This window comes from Lissotriton helveticus, chromosome 2_1 (assembly GCF_964261635.1).
Source record: "Lissotriton helveticus chromosome 2_1, aLisHel1.1, whole genome shotgun sequence".
NCBI classification, from domain to species: domain Eukaryota; kingdom Metazoa; phylum Chordata; class Amphibia; order Caudata; family Salamandridae; genus Lissotriton; species Lissotriton helveticus.
Window position 1 is genome coordinate 2132464719 of NC_136059.1, and position 26634 is coordinate 2132491352.

Below are 26634 nucleotides of genomic sequence, written 5' to 3' on the forward strand. Positions count from 1 at the left end.
TGTGATTTTTTTATTAAGGAGAAATTCAAATTAGTTTGTCTCCTCTTTAGCCTACGGGGTTGGAAAGTGGCACCACATCACTCAGGATTTGGCCACGAGATTTTTACCTTCATTACATTTATCAGCAACTATTAACACTTTATGTTGTGCTTTAAGTGAATTACAATTCAGAAAAAAAAACAGTAGAAAGGAAAGATTGCATTATGTGCAAGATGCTTCTGTAGTGTACACACAGCTGAGCGTCTGGAAAGTCACGGCTAGGATTGGGCAAAGAATCCCTGGCAACGCTGCTTGACATTTATGATTGGTTGCCCTGGCCATAAATGTGCCAAAAGGCAGGATTTCGACATCCAACCATGGTGTTCCCTGTTTCTGGGGTGCCAAAGTACAATGTGAAGCTTGTCCTTCCATGAATAATGGCAGTGATGCAGCGCAAGCAGTGTACATTTTATAATCATTCACTTTATCCCTAATTAATCAGGAACTTTTCTATAACCATGTGGTTTGGGTCCATATAAACTCAATAACCACTTACATATATCAGGTCCTCTGATAGATCTTTGATAGAGCTAATAGGACCTCGATATTAACCCCTCCGCTGCGCTGAACGTTCCGCGCTGGTGCGGAACGTTCTATTGCGCGGGCGGGGCCGCGACGTTCAGCGGACGTGCGCAGCTCTACCGAGGTAGTGCACGTGACGTCCGCTGAACGTGCGCAGCACTTAAAGGGTTCATAGACGGATGGTATTTCCCTCATGAGGACCTATAATGATGGGCAATCATGTCTAACAATAGTAATCACAATATACATTATGCCCAATAACTCACTAAAGAAGACAAACTCGGAATACTTATCAAGTCCCTTTTATCTAAGTACATAATCATAAATTCAATGATATTTCAATACCACAGGTGAGTTCACAACAAGGAAATACAGTTCTTTGACAAATACATCATATAATCAATAACAACATTGAGAGGGGAGAGAGAGAAACAAAAGAAAATAATCATTGCAAATTCAGTGTGCAATTCAGTATTTCATACGACCCTAGATCAGAGAAAATGAATGCACAGCGTGCAATAGTCACAAATAGTTAACCCTTCGGCCGAAAAGGTACAGCTTGAGAAACATCACCAGATGATGAAGTACAAATAATCAAGATAGTCTCGCTAATGATTTGCAAGGATAAAAGCCAGCCAGAGTAGCATACAGAGTTCAGCAGCAAAGGCTCTCGTCTCACAGAAAAGCTACTATCAATTATTTTCTTACTGTAATAATTATACTCCAAATGTTAAAAAGTTCTATCCCCATAAACTTTTATTTTGTTTCGGTTTCATGAGGTGATCATCGTCTCAGTCAGTTCATCTGGATTTTCTCTGTTAAAGTTATTTGTTAGAAATTAATGTCATCATCGCTCTTTGGAAGCAAGTAGAAAATTTGGTAACTTCATGTCCTCACGCTTGCTTCCATATCAGCTTGCAACATTAGTTGACACAATTATTCATTAAAAGAAAAACTGTAACTGAAGGAAGGAAATCCTAGTGATACGCTAAGCACAACTAAACAAAAACATCAGCTTTTTAGAAATAGTTGGGGACAAAATACATTCTTCTGTGGCCTACGTTACGGAAAAGGAAAATTGCTCTAGCGAGGTTTGAGGACTTCATGGAGAAATCAAAAATTTTATGAGGAAATAAAACACACGCATTAATATTATAGAAACAGAAAGAAACACATAAAGAAATAGGAATGAAAGATTCCTTATTCTAATTAAATCCAGGAGTATAATCTAACTTTCCCAATAATCAAACCATTAATAAGATTTGTTTTTCTCTTGTTAAGAAGGTAGAAGACATCAGAAAACATGTTTCTGTATGCATTTCACATTACTATTTCAGATGTCTACTTGCATAATCCTAAATACATATTTATACATATCTCTCTCTCATAGCTTTGTAAGAACACTTCATAGAATTGTCCATGTTTTCAAAATAATAAACATTGCAGCTTCTATTTTACTAAACAAGTTGCGCTACTTTTTTGCACATTTTCACGATGTATCTTCGAATATTTTCAGTACATAAATGTTAAAAATCACACCATTAGTCAATGTTTTTGCTGATAACACAGTTATGAGCAGACTTTTTTTTTAAAAAACATTTTTATTATTTTCAGCACAAGAAAAACAAGTACAGAACAAGCATGTCACTGTCAAGCAAAAGGCCCCGCGCCCACCACCACACCTCCCCCCACATATTCTAACACATTTTAGGTCCCCCTCAGTAATAGTCAAATACACATGTAGTGATAGCCGATCACTACTTTCGTAATGTACAGTTCCTTGAACTCGAATGGCTCTTTCTTGTGTATTTATCGTAGTTACACACAAACGGCATTTCTCATAGTCCTCCATCCAAACCATGGTAACGTCTCCATTTGCCCCACACTTTATGAAATTTCCTCGGACACCCCCTCGCCCTATACGTGACCCTTTCGGCCGCCATGTACAAATCCATTCCCCTCCTCCATTCTCCTAACTGGGGTGTATCCGGTGCCCCCCATTTCCTGGCTATGTCCCGCTTGGCTACCACCAGCGCTAGGGCTAAAAAGATCAGCAGTGGACGGGCCAGGTCCACATCATTCGACATCCCCAGGAGAATGAGTTTCGGGTCTAGTGGGATATCCATCGCTAGTACCTCACCCAATTCAGCGGTGACCTCCCCCCAGTAGGTTTATATATGTGAGCACGACCACACTGTATGTAAGAAATCTCCAGTTGCAATTCCACAGCGCAGGCAGCTAGGGTCAGACACTCTCCCCATCTTAAAGAGCCGTAATCTGTCAAAGTATACCCTGTGTAGGATCTTAAATTGTATCAAGCGTAGTCACGACTTAATCGCTACCTCCATAGGGTGCATTAATACCACCCCCCCCAGTCTACATCATCCATCTCCCCCACTTCTTTCTCCCAAACGGCCCGAAGGCCCTTCAGCCTATCCGGTTTATTATTCGAGATTGACTTATACGTCAGGGAGACAGCCTTTTCGGGGATCTTTTCCTGCAATAGGCGGCCTTCCAGAGGGGCATATTCAGGGAGCGCCTCCTGTAATGTCCTTTCAGCCCGCCAAGCATGTCTGAGTTGTATATATTTGAAAAACTGTGAGCGGTGTAGCCCAAATTCCGCCTGTATTGACTGAAATGACTTCAAGGTCCCGCTCTTGACTACATCACCTAAGGAGGAAATACCTATGTCGTCCCAGCCCCGGAAGCCTCTTAACTTACATGACGTCGAAGCACCAGTGGAATAAAAGTATTTCCGTATTCATCCTTAAATAAATGTCAATAAATAAAAAAATATTGCATTTCTACCGGCCTTTTGGGAGTGGATTTGGAATGTCGGTTCTTTCAGCCATGAGCAGTCCCAAATCGGGGTCTGCCTCGAGGGTTTATGTGTCCATCCTGTAGCTTTCGAGGCCCTCTGCCATGCTCCCAATGTAAGTCTAGTGGCCGGTAACCGCCTGGCTTGTCCCTTCCCCTCATATATGTAGTGTAAGCAATTGTGTGTGCCTTTCTAATGCATAGGTGGGGTGTGTGGCCGCTGCATGCACCCATTCATTGATGGGAGCCAGGTGTTCCGCCCAGTAATAGGCCTCCAGGTCAGGAAGCGAGATCCCCCCCATCGTACTGGTTTCTCTGTAGGGTCGCCAGCGCAACCCTGGGATGCTTCCCTAACCACAGATAGGACCTCAGTTCCGCGTGAACTTCTCAAAGTCTTGGGCTGCACCAGGAAGTATTCATTTTGAAATGCGTACAGAAATCTCCATAGTGAGATCATTTTGAACATGGCCGCCCGTCCAAGAATTGTCAGGGGGAGCAATTGCCATTTATTTGCATCTATTTTAAAGTTACTAACAACAAGGTTGATATTGCGGTCGTATGAGATGTTTCTGTCTGTTATAAATATCCCTAGGTATAGAAATCCCTCACTGGTCGTCTGCAATCTTTCTGGTAACTCAGGCCACTCTGTCCGTCCCCGGGGATCGTAAAGTGTCGACTTGTGCCAATTAATTTGATATCCCGATCTGGCCCCGTACTGGTCCAGTTCACTGAAGAGAGCCGGTATGGTAGTCTCCGGCTGCGTTACATACAACAACACATCATCTGCATACAGGGACAGTTTCTCCTCCTGTAGCCCTGCCTGTCCCACTTGGAAACCCGTTACCCTAGGGTTCTGCCTAATTGCGCACGCCACGACCTCGATAGATGAGGCAAACAGAAGGGGTGACAAGGGACAACCTTGCCGGGTTCCCCTTTGTATGGGAAAGGACCGGACATCGTACCATTTACCCTGACTCGAGCACTAGGGCCTGAGTAGAGGAGGCGAACTTTGCGTCTAAACTGGGGCACAAAGCCCATATGCTCCAGGACTCCCTCCAAGAAGGGCCAGTGTACTGCTTCAAACGCCTTTTCAGCGTCCAAAGACAGGAACCAATGGGGCTCCGTCCTACCTTCCTCTTCACATAGCCAGTTATGTGTCCTACGGAGATTATATCTAGTCGCCCTTTCCGGGATGAACCCTGTCTGGTCCATATGTACCAGGCGCGGTATGACTCGTCTCAAGCGAAGAGCCAGAACAGTTGCATAGAGCTTTGCTTCGACATTCAGCAAGGAGATGGGGCGGTAAGACGCGCAGTCCTCTGCAGGCTTTCCCGCCTTATAGATTGGGACAATCGTGGCCTGTCTGAGGTCCAAAGGGAATTGACCCTCGGCATCTCGGAACAGGCCTAAAAGGTGTCCAGTCAAAAGGTCGGCCATCTTCTTGAAGAACTCCGCGGTGAATCCATTGTGGCCTGGGGCTTTACCCGCACGAAGTTTCGTCAGTGCCATTCTACCCTCTTCCACCGTAATATCGGCCTCTAAGTCCTCGCATTCTGCCTCCTCGAGCTTCGGGATATCAATAGTCGCTATATAGGTCAACGCGTCCTCCCTGGACCCCAGATCGCGGGCCTCATAAAAGGTCCCATAGTAGTCAGCGAAAGCGTCTGCTATCTCAGCATCAGTACATGCCCACGCATCCAGACCAACCCTTACTTTTTCCACCCATCTCTCATCCTTCTCTTTTCTACTTAACCATGCCAGAAGCTTCCTGGACTTATCGCCCACATCATAGATGCGGTGTAGGGTAGCCAGTGCCTGTGTCTTGGCCTCCCCCGTCACTAACTGTCTATACTGGGCTTGGACATCAACCAGTTGTCGCAAAGTCCCTGAGTCTTTAGTTCGGTGGTGTTCTGTCTCCAATCGCAATATCTGGTTCTCCAGTGCTAGAATCTCCGCCTGTTCCTTCTTCCTAACGTCTGCTAACCTACAATGTGCCCTGTCTCTAAGTACCCCTTTAATCGCTTCCCATAGTACAACCTTGGAGTCTACGGACCCCATGTTCTCTGCCAGGTATACCTTAACATCGGCTCGCAGTCCCTTCAGGAGCTCCGGGCTCTGTAGGTTCCAGGCCGAGAGCCGAAGAATTTTAAGTCCGACTCGCCTCTTCCTGCCCACATCTAATATCAGCGGCGAGTGGTCAGACACTCCTCGAGCACAGTACTCCGCTGAATCTGACATCTGTAGCGTCTGTCTCGCCATGAAAATATAGTCCAGGCGGGAGTAGACTTTATGCGCTCCAGAGAAGTAGGAGAACGTCTGAACGGTCGGGTGCAACCATCTCCACACGTCTAGGAGGCCAAGGGTAGTCATGGTTTTGGCTAACGGAGTCAGGGTCGTGGGTCTATCTCGATCGCCCGTCCTATCAACTGATGGGCTCATGACATCATTGAAGTCCCCCCCCAAGGATCTGCACTGTGTCTGATGTGTTAAGAATAATGTCTGATATTCCCCTTAGCGTATCTGCCTGCAATTTGGGTGGAGCATAGGCGGAGATAAATGTGTATTCCTTCCTTCCCCACACCCCGCGTACTCCCACATAGGTACCCCGTGGGTCGGTCCAGACTTGTGCTACTCTCATTGGTGGGCATTTTTTTATCAGTATCGCAACCCCCCTGGATCCAGAGGTAAACCCAGCGTGAGCCAGGACTTTATATTGCCCTCTTGCTAGGAAGGCACATTTCGTACCCTTCAGATGTGTTTCCTGTAGGAGTACCACATCTGCTCCAGATCGCTTTATATAGTTGTTAACCAGACCTCTTTTGATCCTACAGCCAAGTCCATTAACGTTCCAAGTCATCACCTTAAAGCCTCCCCCATGTGAAGCGTCACTGTCTGGAGTCCCCATAGCCATTGTGGTGGAATCTCAAACGGCCCCTGACGCCTCGCGTCGGTATGCGCCGTGAGGTGTACGTGTGCTGCCAATCCTGTGTGTCAAAGAACCTCCGGTGGTATCGCAGGAATCGTGTTGGTGTGTGGTGTATAGTGTGCGTGCCTGTCCGACAAGTGAATGCATTGTTCATGTTGTCCACCCCCCTCCCTCCCAACTTCCCCTTCCCACCAGCCCCTCCCACCCACTACCCCAACTTGCCCATCCAGTCAGACTCAATAAAACTGAACCCCCCCCACACCCTTCACCCCACCTCCCTCCCCTTTCAGTCCCATCCCTCTGCAAGGCGGAACTGTCAGTAGGAGAGGGTCTGTTGCCCGCCCAAAGATCCCCCCCCCCCTTTCAACCTACTCTGTCCAACTTAATGTAGAACATGCAATACCTTCCCAACTAATCAACCTCAAGAGTCAGAGTTAATGAATTTGTACAGATAAGAACAAGAAACCAATGAAAACAATAGGTATAAGGAGGGTGTATCAACTTGCGTGTCCCCTTAATGACGAGCTGCAATCTTGTAATGACCTAAATCTCTGTATGTTTTGGTGCTTCTGTCAGTCACGAGGCCATTACTTACCACATCCTTTCTCAGGCTCCAGAAAGACACCACATTTCACAATACTTACCCAAGAAAGGAATAAACACTGAAAACATATAAGACCATTGCTGAGGAGCTCGCAAATAACAAGTCACAACACCTCCCCCTCCGAGAGGGTACACAACGCATGCTCCTCCTGCCAATGTATTGGATAGAATTTAGACATCCCTGATGGGAGGCACTTTCACTTCCGTATCAACAATTACCCATTAGAGGGGAATCGCCCATCCCTCTGTAAGTACTTGGTAAAAAAGGGTCCCAACCTTCCCTCACAAGGAATACAAACAAATGATATGCTCTAGGGTTTCTTCATTACATGATAATAGGATGACAAAAGAAAGAAATAACTACACATCACAGTAAACATTAGCAGCAATCATCAACACATACATATACATAGAGCCTGAAAATAAAAGCATAGTTAGATACAATAAGTACACCTGGAACACCTCACCATAATCTTAGGCGTCTTGTCATCTGAAGAAGGGCCCGTCTCTCTTTCCCTCTCTGGTTGGGTCCGGACTCTCTGTTGCACAAACACGACTGCACCGTGATGTATCATCAGACCGCCAAAACACCAGACCAGCATCTCAGCTCAGCATCTCAGCATCTCTAAATCTCTCCCTCTCTCGGACCCCATTTCTCTAATATAGAATTCTATCCTCTATCGAAGCTTCTGGAAGAACCCGCCTACCTTTCTCACAAGATTCCTGTACCTTTCCACACCAAGCACCCAACAGCAGCTGGCCAAGCGTTTTGTTATGGCGCCAATGCGAAGAAGGCACATTCCTCCTGATAAGAACTGGTCTGCTCTGGTTCACTGCCGGTGAACAACACATGTAATCTCAAATATCACCTCTCACCTACAGAGGCTCAGAAGATGGCTGCAGTTTAGAATATGGAGTTGCTCAAGCATAGGCCTCTACTACTTGGAAAACAGAATGATATTAGACCACGTCAAAGCCAATAGGCTAAAGTCATAATTCACCTAACTCAAATAACACTATGCCCTTAATCCCTCAGTATCCACTATGGAGCACATGTGTGCACCATCACCAACAACAATGCACGTTGACATCCCATACCTTCTATTCTTTGGCAAGATTATTCTAATGCAAGACAATCCTACATTAAGGCTAAAGTAACATAGCACACTAAAATCAGTACACAATGGTGGTGATCGAGGGTCATCACAGATCATCAGACCACTAAAGTGGCTCATTCACTACAAATCTCAACTGCCCGGTCTGCCCCTGTTCAAGAAGGTGAGTCCTGGGTGTCCGGTCGTGGGTCAGTCGTGTGCCCCGAAGCGCCCCGCTCCAGATCTCGGATTGCCTTCTCCAGTGGGTGGACGGAGCGCGTTCCCCCGTCTTCACCTCCCGAGGAGTGGCCCTCCGATTCTTCTCCCTCCGATCGGGCGGTTCTTTCCAGGCAACTGAATCTAGATCCCGTCGCGCCTCTCCTTCCGGGTGAAGCTGATTGTCCTTGTCGTCTGTTCATCGGGGTGCGTCCCGGGTAGGGCGTAGTCGGCGTCTTTCTCCTATTTCTTTGTGCCCTCAGTCTCTGGGCCTTCGGCAGTTCCCATTGGGCTCTGTGAAAAGTTGGCCTGTCCGGCACTCCTCGTCCGGCGTTCTCCTGTCTGCGGAATATGGGTCGTTCCTCTAACCATTGCCAGGCATCTTCCGGATGGTTAAAGAAGTGTGTTTTGTCCTTATAGATCACCTTTAGCTTTGCCGGGAAGAGCAGCATGTATGTAATGTTCATGTCTCTCAGTTTCGCTTTGACCGCGTCAAAGGAGCGGCGTTGTTTTTGTACTTCTTGGCTGTAGTCTGGGAATATCATAATGTTCGTGTTTTCCACGCGGATCTCCCCCGGCTTTCTGGACTCTCGCAAAATCAGGTCCCGGTCCGCGACGTTGAGGAAGCGTGCAATGACAGGTCGGGGTCTCGCTCCCTCCGGTGGCCTTGCCAGGAGGGCCCTGTGTGCCCTTTTAATGATGAAGCAAGTCGAGAACTGTGCCGCCGGGAAGGTTTTTGTCAGCCAGGAGTGGAGGAAAGCTGCCATGTCCGTCCCTTCGATTCCCTCTCTAAAGCCTACAAAGCGCAGGTTGTTGCGTCGCGCCCTGTTTTCTGCATCGTCCACCTTCCACAGCAGTTGGCGATGGGAGGCCTGGAGTTCCGCCATGTCTTTTCTCAGGGTAGAGATTGAGTCTTCTGCCTCGCCTATTCGTGTCTCCGCCGTAGTTACTCTGTCCGTTAGCTTTCGGAAGTGTTGCTTCAATAGAGTCACCTCCGACCCCACCTCGCCGATTTTGACTTCCAGGGCCGCCCGGGACTCTTGAATGTCGGTCCTTGATGCTTGGATGGCACCCAGTGTCAGTGTCTGAGCGTATGCCGGGCGTAGTAGGCGAGGCCTCAGTAGACGGCCGCGGCGCGGCGAAGTTATCCATGGGGCCCTGCCTGGTAGTTTTGGAGATCGTATCCTTCTTCCCCATGGCTGGCGGTGCAATGTAGTCACTCTCGCGGGGAACTCACTCCTCTCGCCGCCCCTCCTGTTAGGCCGTGGCTTAGGGTCGATGATCTTCCTGTCCCACCACAGGGGGAGGGGGGGGAGTAAGCCGCTCCGCACAGCTGCCTCTAAAGGGACGGGCGCCTCAGTGTCTTGTCCCCGGAGTCTCGCTCCGTCCCGTGATCTATAGCCCAGTCCCGGCCTGTATTCCAAGGCCCGTGCCGGCCCGGCGTCCCATATGGTGCGAAATGCCCCACAGTCTGCCCGGGCCCTGCTGCCTGCCTGTCTGATTAATACAGTGTATATCTTCTGTTCGTAGCGCTAGGATGGATGGCTGTGCTTACAGGCAGCCGCTGGCTAATACGTGACCCTTGTCCTCCCTGTCTACCACCTCCTTACCGGCCCAGCAGTGCGAGTCTATGGATGTGGCATAGGCGTCAGCGCGGACCTTGAGGGCGCTTCCGGAATGCTGCTTTTTCCGATTTCTTGCACCACAGGCCTCCACCACTGCCACCCAGGGTGCGACACACAGCCGGGCACAAGTCCACGAATGCAGACTATATGGGAGTTCAGACCCCAACGACGCGCCTCGTTGGCCGCATCGTCTGATTTCCGTCGCCCCCGGTTTCCAACTCTGACTCCCGGGGGGCGACACAGCAGGGCAAAGGCGGGGGATCAGGCCGTCACAGGCCGCCAAGATCAACAGATTCCTCAGGGTCCCCCAGCGAGGCCGTCCACGCACCGAGTGTGCTTTTGCGGGTCAGTCGCCCGCAGCGGGCAGGATGGCTCCCCCCTCCTTTCTCAGGTCTGCCAGTGATATTGGCGCCAGGGGATTGGAGCGCCGCGGGCAGGCTCCCCTCATCCCAGCGGGTGCCTCAGTCTCTCGCCTCTCGGCCTCAGCGCGGCTCACTCCACTCCGATGTCAGCGCCGCCCACCAGGTGATTCAAGGGCCCCGCCGGAGCCCGCCGCGATACGCCCTAGGTCCCCGGAGCGCCACGCTCAGAGGCACAGGCCACCCCCACACAGCCGTGGAGCACTTGGCGTCAGCTCCAGGTACGCGGCGGCGGCCTCGATCCCTTCTCCTGCTAGGAGGTCCCGGCAGCTCTCCCCTCTCTGGGCGAATCCCTTCAGATCAGCGCCTCGCCGCCATCTTTGTTCTCGCGGCCAGGCACGCTCCGGTCTCCACTCCGCTGTTTTTGGCCGATCTCGGCCGCTTTGGTGTGCGATTGCAGCCCAGAAGGCAGGACAGTACCCTTACAGTTCTTTTAACGCCGAAACGGGGCTTTTTGGCATCGGTAGAAAGTCGGATTTAGTGCAGCTTGTCCGGAGCTACGAAGCAGCACGTCCTAGCCGGCCATGCTGTTGACCACGCTCCCAGTTATGAGCAGATTTGATCGAGCAGGATTATTTCTCAAAAATCATGCTTCATCAGCAGCTTTCTAAAAGATAAATTAGAGTCCATTTAAAGGAGGATCCTTTGGTATATGGTCTTCAGCCCATGGCAGAACCAGCTCAATATTGCCTTGGCTGGGCCTCTCGTGCCTCATTTTCTGATGGAATACTCTGAGCACCATTCCTATTTGATGCTCATGGAACAATACATGTATTGCTGATCCAGAAAAAACTACTGATCTTCAAGATCCCTTAGCTCATTAACAACATGGGCAGATGGCACTTGGAAAGACGAATTGTGAGAAGTTTGCCTGGTATATGCTGTCCACTAATTAAATTGGGCACCCTGTACCAGTCCAAACAACCCTTATGGTGATTTAAGAGGTCAAAGATAACCTTGGAAAGCTATCCAAGTGGAATCTGTGGAGAGCAACCTTCAGGCTTAGTCTTGAAGGAATGTTGTTAAGCAGCTTGTTTTACCAGATTGCAACCTTATTGTATTGGTTAACTGAAAGGAGAACATCATGGTAGTTATAGAAAAATGTTTTTATTATTATAACACACTCTAAATACATCATGGTATCTGCTACATGCAGATAAACACAAAATACACACAACTGTAGCACTGAAACAGTTGTAAGTAGCACTAATACACAGTGGGCTCAGGGGAGATCAAACCATATACTAAAATAGTGGTATAAGAACCACGACTCGAGTCAAGACAGTGTCTAGAAGTTGTAGATTCGCTAGGACCCCAAGGAACCATCCAAGATGAGAAAGGAGGGATCCCACGGAGGACAGGTGTAGTGTGAGAAAAGGACTGTGTGCTACGTACAATTCAAAGGGAGAGTCGCAGTTGCAATTTTAAAGTTTAAGGACTCTTCCCAGCGGATTACAAGGAAGCTGTTTGGATCATAGCAGGCTGAAGAGCCACCCCACCCATGGATTCCGAAGTACCAGAGTTAACTATCCTAGGTAAGCTGGGTGATTAGGGCTGAAGTGGTGTCGTAAACCACAGTCGATCTCAATGGAGGACTTTGAGGAAAGACACGGTGGGAAAGAAGAAAAGTGTCTGTTAGAATCCAAAGGTGGATTCTTGGTGACCAGTACCTGAAAGCAGAGGGGACGGAGTCTTGGTCACTCAGTAGTGGCCAGGGGCTCGGTAGACGAATGCCCACCGATGTCAGGTGCTTCAGGTGTGACAATGGAGACCATGACTCTACAGCTTTAGGGACCAGGAGATATCGAGCATGACCAGGAGCAGGATACGAGCTGTCCGACGAAGGATGTCGAGTGCTGAGGGGTCGGTGTCTGGCGTGGGTACCAACAAGCCTTGGCTCTGGCAACCCACGAAGAAGGTCAAGGAAGGTTACGGTCTGGCCCAGCAAGGACCAGATGACTCCCCACAATAAGGGGAGTCAGGGCAGGCCTGGAGCAACCAGGGGAGCCCAGGAAAAGCAGTGTTAACCCCCAAGAGGACCCACAGGCTGGTGGCACAGGAGTCGCGAGGGGACCTCGAGCAAATTTACAAAGCAACAGCCCACAGAGCACTCAGTGCGAGGAGGTCAAAGTTCTTTGGTAGAAATGTGCTCAGAGATTAGCGCTATTCGTAGCCCAATGCACTTGTTCGGGAAACACCAACAAACATATGCAGTTGTAAAAGTACGCGGTGCACATGGGTTCGGGTTATACGATCCCCACAAGGGATGCTGGACTGAGACTTTGTGAGAGGGCTGCTCGACCTCAAGGAACGTAGGAACCCACCTCCTGTGTTGCTGGAGCCTTCAGAGTCCGCAGGGGCTCAGGATCAGCAGACCTGTCAGTTGCGTTAAAGTGCCTACAAATGCAGGGGAGTGGCTCCTTCATCCCAAGAGAGATAACTTCAGTTGTCCTTGATGCTCCACCAGTCCTGCACGGAGCCTGTATGGTGCACAGGCACAACGATGCTTAGGACTTAGAGGGAGACGAGGTCAGGCCCAGATGAAATCCAGATTGTCCAGACGGTCGAAGGTCAGTGGTTTCTTGTTCAGTATCTTGTCCACATCGAATCTAGGGTCCTACAGCCAGGTAAGCCCCTTTGTACCCACGGGAGAGGGTTGGACAGATTCAGGGGATGGTCACGATAATGGGGAGGATAATCCCCTGTCCTTTGTCCAGTTTGGCGCCAGAGCAGGAGCCAACGGGTCCTGAACTGGACTATGCACAGGAACACCAATTGTGCCCATCAGGCAGACTTTCGGTCGCTGGCAAGCGCACCCACCCTGGCCTAATACACTAAGTCCTGTCTGGGAGGTGGTCATACCTCCCTGTGACAGGATGCCTATTGTTGTTCTACTTTCCCCTGCTCGAGCTTGGCTCAGCAGCAGGAGGGCAGAAATGTCTCTGGTCAGCGGCAACCCTTTTGGGCTGCCCAGGACTAGAAGGCTGGTACCGGGAACACTAGGGACCTTACAAAGCTTGTTGCTGAGGTGTGGAATTGTACTGGTTTTGGGTGTTTAATTCCACAATGTTTGATACTAAACTAGATAGGGTTACTTTGAGCCATTTTGGAGTTGGTCATCACGCGGTCGCTTATTGCCCCTCTATATATCGTAAATGGCTGTAGCACTAACAACCCGGGTAATAGACTCCTTAGGCTACAGGGGTGTTATGCTCATACAGTGGAACCCTCTCGCTTAAAACCAAGCACCTGTCAAGGCCTGCTGGAGGGGTGATTAATAGGGTTTAAGTGTAGTGACCTTTAGATATAGTAAACCAATATCTTAAGTGGTGCATGCACCAACTTACACAGGCTGCAATGCTTCATCCCATGGTAGGCCTGTGGCATACCTAGGCCCTGGATACCTGGTACCATACTAGGGACTGACAAAGGTACCCAGGTATCCAATCTGGAGTGTACCTAAGTACATGGCATAACATTTTAGGGAGAAAGTAGATAGACTAGGGTCCTGATTAGCAGTCAGACTAATCCAAAAACACCAGGCGAAAAGTGGGGGTAACCAAGCAGTCAGATCCCACCTTCCTACAGGAATGTACAGAGAAACAATGCCTATACGAACATCCCAACACCCATTCCAGATGGAAACCGGAAGGGAGGACTGAATCAAAATAGTCACCAAAAGGAGGGCCCACAGAGACTAATCAAAGCTGATTCTTTCTCAAAAAATGTGATTGAGATGCTGTAAAAAGGTACCCAGAAAAGTACACACTTTGCGCTTGGTAAGTTCAAGCCTCATTTAGTTTTTAAATCTATCTCTTTGAACAGAGTGTTGACGATCAGTTACCCAAGAAAACATAGCATTCATGACGTCGGCCAGGAGGCACCACCATTATCTGGAGACATCAGCTCACACATTGAAAAAAAAACTATTCATTTCAATTAACTCCACACACAACTACATGGAGGTACAAATTTTATTAAAAACCTACTGGATTCTCTGGATCACGAACAGTTTGTAGGTCCTTCTCATTAATGGATGTTACAGATGCAGATTCAGTCATGACCACCATCTTTCCAATGAGCACTCAAGAGAAACACAAAATGCCATATCAGTGCTCGTCGGGCAGACATATCTTCGGGGGGATCCCAGTGGAAAGGGTGGAGAGGGTGGAGAATAGAACTTTTGAATGATGAAAACATTGCTGTTCCAGAGTGATCGTCACCAGACAAAGCTCTGCTCAACTTCGTAGTCCACTAGATATAAAATAAAATATTGAATAAGCAATGACAAAACTCGTTCAGTTACTAAATGCTCAGCAGTACCAGCAACAAAGAGAAACCAGCATTGGTAATGCATCTGTTTTGCTCATGTAATGAATACAGCTCTGTTTTTATCAATTATCGTCCGGGAGAAGGAAAGAGCTTCCTGACAAATAGCACAGGAGTGGAGATGAAGTGGCGCAGCAGCCAGAGCTGCTGTCTCGAGAGCTGGAGATCAGGGTTCCAGTGCAGCACAATAACAAAGCAACAAAAAAGGATAACTGATGAGTGCCTGCTACAGAGAGACTTGCTGTACAGTGGAGTTTCTGAGAATCCAAATCAAAGGTAATCCAGGTGTCTATTTCATATGCCTTTTACATAAGGTCAATGGTAAGAAAGCTTCTGTCGACTCATCCAGGTGCCAGCAATACTTGGCATAACACGTCCCTTCCTGGTTCCAGTCCCCTGTCCACAGTGGAGGAACTAGTTGGAACATGCATAAGAACAGTTCCAGTTAGCCAATGCCCTGCAATCTTTGAAAGAATCACAATCTAGAACAGAAGTGATTGTGAAATATATGCAAACTGGTTTAAGTGAGCAGCTAGACTTCTACAGGTGGTTGTGCTGTGCGCCATTGTGACAACACGCAGACTTTAGCAACAGAAAATCAATCCTGGCAAGAACAGGGAACAAGAAATGACCCGAGGTGTGTGTAGTCTACCTAGTAAGATTAAAAACACGTTTCCTATTTTTCCTTAAAAAGTAGCAATCACAATTACCTCCTCATCAAACACTGACGTAACAAACGTCGGAATCTGAGCTGAAATACAAATCACCTAGTCCTCCTTGACACTGAAAAGGAGTGCACACAGTCGTCATATCGAGAAAGCATCTAAGAATTGCCAATAATTAGTGAAGCAACTAATCCTGGTCTATTACAAGAAAAGTAACCCCCTTCTACCCCCACCTCACCACCTAACAGGTTTGCAGACAGTCTTCCGGTACATAAATTATGCACACTTTTTGCAACAAATTGATACCTTCAAAAGTCCTGCTCTCTAGGAAACCTGCATGCCTACTAGTAGAGACTGCTACCCAGAGCAGGGGATGACAAGGCAACATTAGTATCTGCCGTCAGGACAGTGAGACTTGTGGTGGCTTGATCTTTCAGAATGTGGATGCTGCATTTCTACATGTTACCTCCCATTTGTCCTTATTGGTAATATTCGGTTCTAAATCGAACCTACAACTTTGCTACCATGAGTAAGGTTTCCAATGTCAATTTTTTCATACCTTATCTTTTGACTATTATTCTGCTGGATTCTCACAGTAATCTGACTTTCTAAACAAGTACATTTTAGGTTATATTTTCTCCTTTTTACCTTGCCCCTTTGTTTTTTAATATCGATACGCTATAAAATATGTTTTAGGGCATGATGTGATGGCAAACAGGCACTGAGGTTTAGAAATTTGTCATCGTTTCACTGGGACTTTTTTTTTTTAATTCCGAAGAAGGGTGGAGGAGAATATTTTAGCAAAGAACAAAAGTTCTAGGCAAATAGAATACCTCCTTGTTCAAGGTGTGAAAGTAATTTATGAAATATGGACACAGTCAAATGTATCCCTTTTTCTATGGCTATCTATTGTCCATGACATGCATTCATAACTCGTGTGATCTAATAGTTCACCACTGCAGATCTTTAAGTAGATGTCAATGATCTCTCTCTCAATTTTTAGTTACAAAAATCGAGAACTCTGAGGACTCCAGTAGCAGTTTAATCAAGTACCCTTGTAATAGTTTTGGAAAACTTCAACCGGAAGTTAAACTGAACAGGAGGGCTGCATTTGGCTACACTACCTTGGTGCTGACAGACTTCAGTGGGACACCTCAGAAGCCATCTCAGTCTCCTACTCCAAATGACTCTCAAAGAAGCCCCTACAGTAATGTGCAGAACACCCAGAGCTTTTTGGCAAACAGTGAACAAACAAACTCATTGAGCGTGGTGAACACTTCAGCTCCCACTTCTAAATGGAATGACTTCAGCCCACCGTTTAAGAAGATAAAAACTGATCATGTGCCTCCGGGTCATATAAGCACTGGCACCAGCACATCACCAAATGGGTATGCTTTTTGAAATATTAAACTTAACTGCTGAATAAATTATCGCTTTATCTAATTTAGTAATATGAAAATCCATACCTGATGTGTAGGGCTTGTTTTGCTGTGTTAGCAATATGGGTACTTTTTCTTTAATGGTACATTACCTTTTAGACTGAGTGTCCTGAGGTGTAGCATTATTTTTCTAGGTGTTAAACGGTTATGCTAGCCAGCAAGGGAAACTCATCTCCGCCAGTTCACAGAAATAAATGCTGAATATTAGTGGGTTGCCGGGCTTCGTGGCATGGGACATGAGATCTCATTCACTTAATCCTGTGCCTGCATATCCACAATTATTATTTTTTGGGGATTTTTTGCATAGTTGCCTTGTGATATATTTCTCTATTGACTCACTTGCTTTATCAAAAGGGAATTCTAAAGTTTTCTATGTTGCTCAGTTTAAAAGTGTTTCAGGTTTACCTTCTCTTCATTTAGTGTCTATGAATAATTAATGAGATTACCTGTGCTCGGCATTCTGCCTTAATGTGTAAGGAACTACATGGAATAAAAATGCTGTTTCAATATAAGCTTGTAAAATGCCATGTTTCTGAAAGAGACTTCTAACCCTAGGTTTCTCACGTTTGACTAGCTATCCCCCAGGTGCCAGACTAGATTCATAACATTTTGTAGCAGTCCTCAAGCCGTGTCATGAGGTGGCGTTGTGTGTCTTATCACTGTTTCCATTCCGCCCCAAAGTGATGTAGCAGAGCTTCATACAAGCAGCATCCCTGCACACTTACAGTTCCTTTCTTTCTGATATGGATCCTGAGCTCCACTTTTTACCTTTTCTGATTACTCCAAAACGTTTCCACTGCGAGCTATGGAATGATGTGTCCACCCAATACACGATGCAAGCTGTGCCACAACTGCAGGAAGCAAATGTCAATCACAGATCTACAGGAGGTGTGCCTTTGGTGACTCCACTCAGAATACTTCTCTGAGTTGTGTGATAAATGTACCCTAATACACCCAAAGACGATCTAAGATGGGGAAATGAGGTTGTAAATCACTGAACACAAGAAGAAGTTTCGGCCTTCATTTAGCTCTTGCTATAAGTTATGGGGATGTTCCTGTGACTCCGAACTCCTATTGTAAGTCTATGTCCAAATGCAAGCATAAAAAAGCAGAGTAGGACTCGACTCCATCCCACGCTTTGTCTTTAAAGACAAAGAGCACTAGAGCGTAAAGTTGTCAGTCACTCTCCATTGAGGTCTCCAGTCATGGAGCCAATTCCTCAGATTGTCCTGAGGCTCCTCTGCCGACCATGCAACATATAGAGGCTTTCAAGGAGGCCAATCTGCTAATTTTCACTACACTTCTGTCTCCCATTGTCACGCCTTGTGGAACAACAGGGGCCTCTAGTAGGTCTAGTACCTGGGAGTCCTCTCTGGACCTATTAGATGATCTGTTCCTGCTCTGGTACTGATTTCCTGGTTCTGGAATCCCCGCCGTTTCCCACCAGTGATCGTGTATGATCCGGTGGCAACACCAATATCCAATATCAACGGAAGCTCGGCCAATTTTCTGTTAAGAGATTACAAAAGTGCAAAGTGTTCTCCGATAGAGACTTCTAACTCCGGATTCCTCACCTTAGAATGTTCCCCAGGCGTAAGTATGGGTCTGGAAAATCTTGAGCACTACCTCTGAATTCTGGTAGGTGGTGTTGGCAGCTCTGTGTCAACGTTGTCTATGTCATAAGTGGCGTGTGTGATGCCTATATAGGCCACCCTGGCGCACTGACATCAGTTCCTTTCTTTCCATGCCAACAGCATGGATCCAGAGAGCTACCTCAGTTATCTTATAACCGCCGTTTCGACCGTTCTGTTGACAATTTTTTTTGTTGAGCTGTTGCTCCAAATGTGTTAAGGGCGTGTCCCTCAACAAACCCATGAGCTTTAAAAGCCTTGGGGAGAATGTTGCAGACAGATGTCTGTTTCTGATGCCCACTTGGTAAGTCTTTGGTGCTTGTGTGTCAAACCACGACTGTGCAGACTGCGGGTCGATGTACCTGAAGGAGATCAGGGAGCAAGCTTTGAAGCTCAACTGTCACAGCACAAGAAGGCACCGTCGTGTTCCCACCCTGACCCTGAGCAAGATTTAGGGCCCTGTCACAGTGTCGGACTCGCGATCGGTCATCTTCAAAGTCTAAGTTGTCGAAGTTGAGGTAGTCAAAGAGGCACAATAAAGAAGTCAAAATAAGCGACACCTTCCCCATTTAAACCTTGCTTCTGAGAAGCCAGAGGCCAGGTCTGCCTTGCACATCCCTGAATTCCCGTGAGCCTGAGCAACCCCTCTTGATCTTAAGGAGTTCTATGTTGCCATGCACTGCTTCTATGGGCTACTGACTCCCTCTGCTGTGCTTTCTTGACCTATGGAGCCTGAGAGGTGCACTGTCTGGGATGCCAGCTGGGCCCTCCATACTGACTCCGGCATGGAGGCTGGGTCCTTTGTCGAATCATGCCCTCCAGACGCCGCACCCAATGACTCAGAACCCATTGTCCTGTCTGACTGTGAGACAGCGCCACCTGCGTGTGGTTCAGCTTCCACTTCAGCGCCGCTGGGACCGTGTCCTCCATCTGGTTTGGACACACTACCTCTGTCGTTTGACATGCCCAGTGTGGAATTGGATTTTGGGGGTGGCAATGACGATGCCTATCAGTTTCTTAACTCTACATATGAATTGACCTGTGTTGAGATTCTGACCTTGTCTCACCCCTGCTATGGAAGAGAGCGCTTCCTTCACCAATGTGGTGAGGAGAGCAGCAGAGGGCATCTATCTGCAGCACCCTTCTGTCCAGATCAAGGCTCACATTTTGAAGGAGATGGTTCAACCGGGGCTATCACCTGTGGAACCCCTGTTCACTTTAACAAAGCCCTCGCGGACATTCTCCCTGGGGGCTTGGGCAGAGTCCTGCACAGGTTTTCCAATACACCAGATGATTGCCGGTCACCATCACCCTGCCCCTGGGTACCCAGTTTTCCACACCCATGAGCCTGGTACTGCAGGCCTCGGCTGCCTAATTAATCCAAGCACATTCCCTACCACTCCTCTGTATAGGGAATACAAGGGGCTGGACAAGAGTCTCCCCAGGTGGCCGATGCAGAGGAGAAGACGCTTGTCAGCTTCCTGGTCATGCAGAGGCCTACTGTCGGTTCCTGAATCCAGTGAGAAATTGCCCGCGTGAGTGGCGGCTGAGCTTGGGGCATTGTTGGTGCTCCCAGGGCACGGTGGGTGCCAGTGCTTGTTTCTCTGCCACAGCTGCACCACAAGTGTGCGAGCAGATGCACCCAAGGGGCAGTTGTGCTTAGAAGTCCCGTAGTGGAGCTTCCAAGGCATGGTGGTGCCAAGGCTAAAGTTTCTACAGCTAGTACATTAATAGGGCAACCCACTATTCCCCAAGGAACTGGCTATAATCAATAACAAAACATAATTGATCCTTGAGGAATCATTTAACTTTGATTAATATTTTAAAGTTGTTACAGAAGTGAACACAATATCACAGAACTCAAAAAGTTTTCATCAATAAATATTTCTTTTTATAATAGAATCAATCTATTGTCACACTCAGTACATTTTCTCAAAAGAACATAGAACAATATTCCTAAATCGTATCATATATGGCAACCAAATGACTACTGTCTAGTTTCCTCTAGTATATAGAGAAGAGCGGCCATAATGGAGGTTTTTAAAAATTGATCTTTTAGCAATCTGATACTTTTAATCACTTGCACTGCACTTTGTTAGTTTTGGAGGGGTACGGGTAGCTGCCTGACGCAGAGCCACACTTCGGGGGCATTTGAAAGTGTATTATTCACATTGTGCCTACCTGCCCTTCGCCGCATCCCGGTCACTTCTACCCGGTCCACCGCAGCTTGAAGTGCTCTTTGTGTGGAGGGAGCACAGAGTGACGGGTGCGGTTACATCAACTTCCGGTGGCACAGGCCACGCCGCCAATTTGGTCAGCGCTCTAGTCTCTGCCGCGGCTGCCATAAAAACAGCAGATGGAGCCGACACGCAGCGGGCACGCCAAAGGCAAGCCCGTCTGCGACCGGCCGGGAGCAGGGGCCAGATCCCCTGTTCTGGCAGTGAGGTATACACCTGAGATTTTATGGGCACTTAAACCGGATAGCTGTGGGCTAGTGGAAAGTGTACGCGCAATTTTGCAAGTAGAATCCTTGCTAGTGAACAGTCACTTGGAGGGAGAGGGGGATGGGCCCGGAGGACTCCAGGGCAGCCCGGAGCCCCCATAAGGAACGGTCTGAAGGAAGCAGTCCTTAATACACACTCCCTGCAGAAACATCACCTCGAAGTGTTCTCCCTTCTGCAAGAGGGTAACATCGATGTCTTGGCACTTACTGAGACGTGGTTGGGGGACACTTCCACCCCTGACATGGTGGCAGCTCTGCCTGCTGACTATGACGCGGTCTGGCATAATAGACCAGGAGACTGCAGGGGGGGGGGGGGTAACGATTCTGTTTAAAAAGAGCCTCACAGTTACTAAAATAATTGCGGATAACTGTGACAGCGCTGACGTCCTGGCGATAAAAATCTTTTTGAAATCATCCTGCTTCATACTTATAGTTGCATATCGTCCCCCTAGACCTACCCCTGATTTCAATGAGAGTTTTCTGGAACTTCTGTCTGATCTATGCTCCAGATATAAACACCTCCTAGTAGCGGGGGACTTTAATTATCACTGGGACAGGTTGCTTAGAGAACCTGTGGAATCCCTATTTGAGTCGAACATGAGCTCCTTGGAAATTATGCAACTAATAAACAGCCCTACTCATGTCAAGGGACACACGTTAGACTTAATCTGGTCCTCTAGACCGCTGGCACAGATAACCGATATTAGTCCATGTGCCTGGTCGGACCATTCGTTAATTAGTTGCTGGGTCCCTATGGACAGCCCACTCCTGCGGCGACCACCTTTGAGGAGGAAATTTAGACTATGGAAGAACGTCGAGGCAGACTCCTTAGTCGCCTTACTCCACTCTATCCCCGTCCCTGTGCTAAGTGAGAACAACCTGGACCACAAATGAGCAGCCCTGTTCTCCCGATTATTTCAGGCCATTGACTCCCTGGCACCTGAACGGAAAGAAAGGGTTAGAGATATAGGGAATTAGCCCCTTGGTACGATGAGTCCTAAAGGGAAAAAAAGTAAATCCTCCGTCAAGCCAGAGGAGATGGAGACTTAGGTATGATCCAATAGATTTAACAACTCATAAAACTCTCCTCAGCACATATAAATCAGCTGTCCTAGTTAAGAAGGCAGCATTCTATGAAGCTAGAATTTGCTTAGCGGCAAACAAACAAAAAGAGATATTCACAATACTGAAGGAACTGAGCCAAAAAGGGGACAAACACATCATGGGAGATTTGCCAACCTGTGATAGCTTCCAGGAGTTTTTCCTTTAAAAGGTTCGGGATATTGTTTCAGAAATCACCGCAAACCCGGTAGACCCTAGTCTCTTGGACCAGGATGGCCCTCCATACCTGAGTAGCGAGCTGGCTAGTTTCCCAAAACTTGACCAGGACACCCTAACTACAATGGCCAAAAAGATCAAATCAGGCTCGGAATGGACCCCTGCCCGCCGGGCATTTTTCAAATGGCCCTGCCGGGAGTGGAAAAAAAGGTCCTGGGTCTACTCAACGAATCTTTAGATCTGGGCCATCTATCAGCAATGCTGAAGGAAGCAAGGGTCACTCCCCTTTTTGAAAAAAACAGGGGCAGATGTGTCAGCCTTAAAAAACTATAGGCCCATCTCACAGCTCCCTTTTCTTGCTAAAATACTGGAACAACATGTCCTGAAATCCCTTTCAAAATATCTAGATGACCATCACCTTCTCGACAAACCGGTTTCAGGACACATCATAGCACTGAGCTGGTGATGGTGTCGGTTTTGGACGAGCTTAGAATCAGAGCCGATAAAAAACATCTGAGTGCTCTGATTCTATTAGATCTGTCAGCAGCATTCGACACAGTCAGCTATGACATCTTGTTGAGCCGTTTGTCGAACCTGGGCATAAAGGGGCACGCATTTCAGTGGCTAAGATCCTTCTTGACCAACCGTACCCAGCGAGTCCAAATGGGGGACCAGGTGTCGACTTTGGGCTCCCTGACCTGTGGAGTCCCCCAGGGCTCTGCACTGTCTCCACTCCTCTTTAACATCTACCTGCAGCCCCTAGTGATGGCGCTCACAGGCAGGGACTGCCAGGTCTTTAACTACGCTGATGACACCCAACTCCTGGTCCGTCTTGATCATACCAGCCAGGCACAGGAAGCAGTGAGAAATCTCCTCAGGTTCACTGTTAACTGGATGGCAGCCAATTCGCTAAAAATCAACCCGGACAAAACCGAGGTGCTTATTGTTCCAGCTCAAAATAGCCCTTGGTGTGAACTGTTTTGACCCTCAGAATTAGGTGTGGCACCATCCCCTGTACCAGTAGTAAAAAGCCTGGGCTTGAAGATCGACTCTGATCTGTCAATGTCCAGTCAGGTATCGGCAGTGGTGGGTATCTGTATGGGCCTTCTCAGGCAATTACGGAAACTTGTGCCCCTGCTTTCTACCTTTGCCCTACAATCAATTGTATCTGTTACGGTCATCTCTCGGCTAGACTATGGGAATGCCCTCTATTTAGGCATCCCACAGAAGCTACAGAGGTGGCTGCAGGTTGTACAAAATGATGCTGCTAGGTTAATTTTTAGCCTCCCTAGGCGCACTAGAGCCTCCCCCCTGCTACACAAATTGCACTGGCTGCCTATGGAACAGCAGGTGCACTTTAAGAGCCTATGTATAGCCCATAAGGCCCTATATTGAGATGCACCAAAATATATAAAAGTCAGAGTAATAAAGTACGTGCCGGGTCGGACCCTACGCTCCTTAGAGGCCTGCAGACTAGCCTCTTCCAGATACAATCTTAAAACCAAAGGGGGCAGAGCGTTTTCGGTCCTCCTGCCTCGGATCTGGAATGAGCTACCAGAATCCTTGCGCAAGGAATCGGCCCTGCTTCCCTTTAGAAAGCTAATAAAAACTCACCTGCTCAGAGAAACACTGTCATCTGTTTGATCCTCCGTCCTGCAGTTATGCAGTGCTCTGCTTCTTTTCTTAAGCGCTTAGAGACCAGTGGTAATTTGCGCTATATAAAAATAAAATAACATAACATATACAGTAGTGTGTGACACCTTTTGTACAGAAATATGGACAGTATAAAAATCTGCCATATATTGCAATCAGTTCATTGTTTACGTTCAATTCAACAAACATCCATTGATCATTATATACACAAAAGAAGTGTCGTAGCGTCAATGTTTCGGTCTCATACACGGTCAATCAAATCCACGAGACCACCCTCAGGACGTATGTTGCACCATGATTCTAACATAAAACATACAATATTCACATATTCAGAAGACATATTTTGTAAAAACCTTGAGTTCCAATATGTATCGTCTGCTTATTACTCAATCTGAAAATCAAGTGCCACCTTTATATAAGGTCACCATACGCCAGAACTCATGAACTCCACAACAACAGTGTAATCTTATCTAAAATGTATGTGAAACACCTATACAAAGAAACCTCCACCGTGTTTCACACCACTAGTGAAAGAACTCCACAAAAAAAACAAATTTACTCGCACAAAATGCAAGTCGCTACACAAGTTAATAAATTAGTGTGGTATTTGAATGGTTTTTAGCAAGTTAAGTTCAGTGCAGTAATCTCAGGCTTCAAATGGATCTGACAATGGGGAAAAAGTTAAAGGTAATAAAACATTTGATTGTTATGTTTAGGCTTTCCTGTTTTCGGTTTCTATTTTTGGTAAATTCTAGTGGGGTTTTTTCAGTGTTTTTAAGTGATTCCAGTACCTTAAAAAACAGTGGTTATACATTTTCGCACCGTTTAAAACAACAGAAACAGTGTTTCTCTGGATTTTATGGAACATTTTGCTTGTATTATTGCTTTTTGCACTGATAGTGCATGTTCTATATAGACAGTGTATATGGGGCCCAAATAAATTTTGACAAACTTATTGTAGTACACCAAAAAATACTTTTTCAGTCAGTCTTTGGTGACGCGCGCTCACTCTTTCCTTATCAAGTAAACTTTTATCTGTGAAATGGCCCTCTCAATGTTGGCAATTGAGACGGGTAATGTCAAAACAGCCAGTACACAATTTGCTAACTTTGGCTACTGACATAGCTTTCCATGCCAATACTGGTGCACCTGAAGATTGTGATTCTATGGGACAGGTTCTGCAACAAATGTGTTGAACTGAGCACATATGCCCTCAGAGTTATTGAAGTGGGCAAAAATGAAGCAGCACTTATGAAAGTGCAGAGAAAATTCCTCTTTCTGAAAGGGCTCTAGAACTTGTGCAGAGTACTACAGTGAGGCTTCATTGACTTCAAATGCCATGGTTGGGGAAGTGCCATTTCTATGCATCATTGCAAGCCATCTCTCATACATTGTAAAATGAAATTTCCTGAATTGAACCTCAACATGTCTTCGCTTACCAAGTGGAATGACACTCTAACATGGGACATACTCTAACATGGGACATTCTGCACTGCCAAAGTCACTGAAAGAGTTCCCCAGCCTACTCTCATGGAGATGTTTCCCATCTACACCAATTATGCTGAACGCTTGGTAGACAAGGGTGTTTTCAGACTCTAGTTTTTTGTTATGTCCTCTACAGCTGTCATGTTTTCCTATAAAAATCTAAGAATGCAGTAGAGTGTAATTTACATCCCTATAAATATGCGACTGAAGATCCTCAAATTTCTTGCCTTTGTCATCATCACTCAGCAAAAATTCTGTAAACAGTTGCCACATGGATAATATAGCATTCACAACCTCTAGGACTGTGCACCACTAGCTAAATGACAAGGTTGAAATGGCTCTTTATTTGATGCTGAATGGCTTAAATTGTAGGTCGTGCACTGCTTATATTGTGGGTGTTCTTGCTTTTTACCGTGCTCCTTAGGAACCACTCCCCGCCTGGAGTGTGATGCTGATACGTAAATTTGTAGCCGTCCTATAGATAATAGGGCAGTCTCCTCGGGTACTGGTTGTTTGCTGTTTACAATCAGCTTAAACTCTGAATAAATTTTCTCCACTCGTTGTTATTTTGATTCAATCTTAGTTTTAATTGTTCATCTTGACGATGTTTCAATCACATCCATAATTGCTTTTATTTCCTTTTCACTTTGTACATGAGCATTATCCTTATTTGTAAAATTCAATTCCAATGCATTTCGGCGTATTCGCCTTCATCAGGGATAGGCTCTACAAAAAATAAAATGTAAACACCCCTTAATAACTCGTGGTGCCCATGGATATATTGTAATACAATTAATTAACTCTTTGAGCTTAATGCTTGTTTACATGTCTGTTATAGTTTGCTAGTATCCCCTGTTACTAATTCACCACTCTTTAGCCCTTGTGACTAACGGCTATGTTGTCTATGTATTCTTTTTTTTTTTTTTTTTTGCAGAGTTTTATATAGCGCGAACTAGACCCGAACCGAATCAGGTATCGGAGCGCTTTACATATTTTCCAGTTATGTTACATGAGGACACACTTTCATTTTAGGCACGGGGAGATTAAGTGATTTGCCCAGAATCACAGGAGGTTTTGGCGTCGTTACCGAGACTCGAACCCAGATCCCCAGGGCCGAGGTCGAGCGCCCAAGCCAATAGGCCAACTCCTCTCCCCATTATTCGACATGTACTCGCCTCTTGTTAGACCTTAATGCTCCCGTGACTACTATGCGCTAAAAAATATCCTTAGTACTCATGCCGCTTAATGCGAGTGGTAAGCCTCTCAATGCAACTTTCTTTGGCTCGTATAGTATTAAGCCTAAGTTTTAAACTGCAGTTATTCACGCTTACCTTTATCGTTGCATATCGCGCTTCATTCGCCTCGCTCAGGTAACCGCTCGGCGTTCGTT

At 46.8% G+C, this 26634-nt stretch overlaps 1 protein-coding gene across 1 annotated transcript in view; it reads left to right on the top strand.

Annotated features, from left to right (window-relative positions):
* NEIL3 (nei like DNA glycosylase 3) overlaps positions 1-26634 on the top strand; it is a 243898-nt gene that overhangs the window by 165749 nt on the left and 51515 nt on the right. Inside the window, exon 9 of the mRNA XM_078677091.1 lies at positions 16259-16643. Within this exon, the coding sequence (XP_078533217.1) occupies positions 16259-16643 (385 nt within the window). The remainder of the gene's footprint in view (positions 1-16258; positions 16644-26634) is intronic.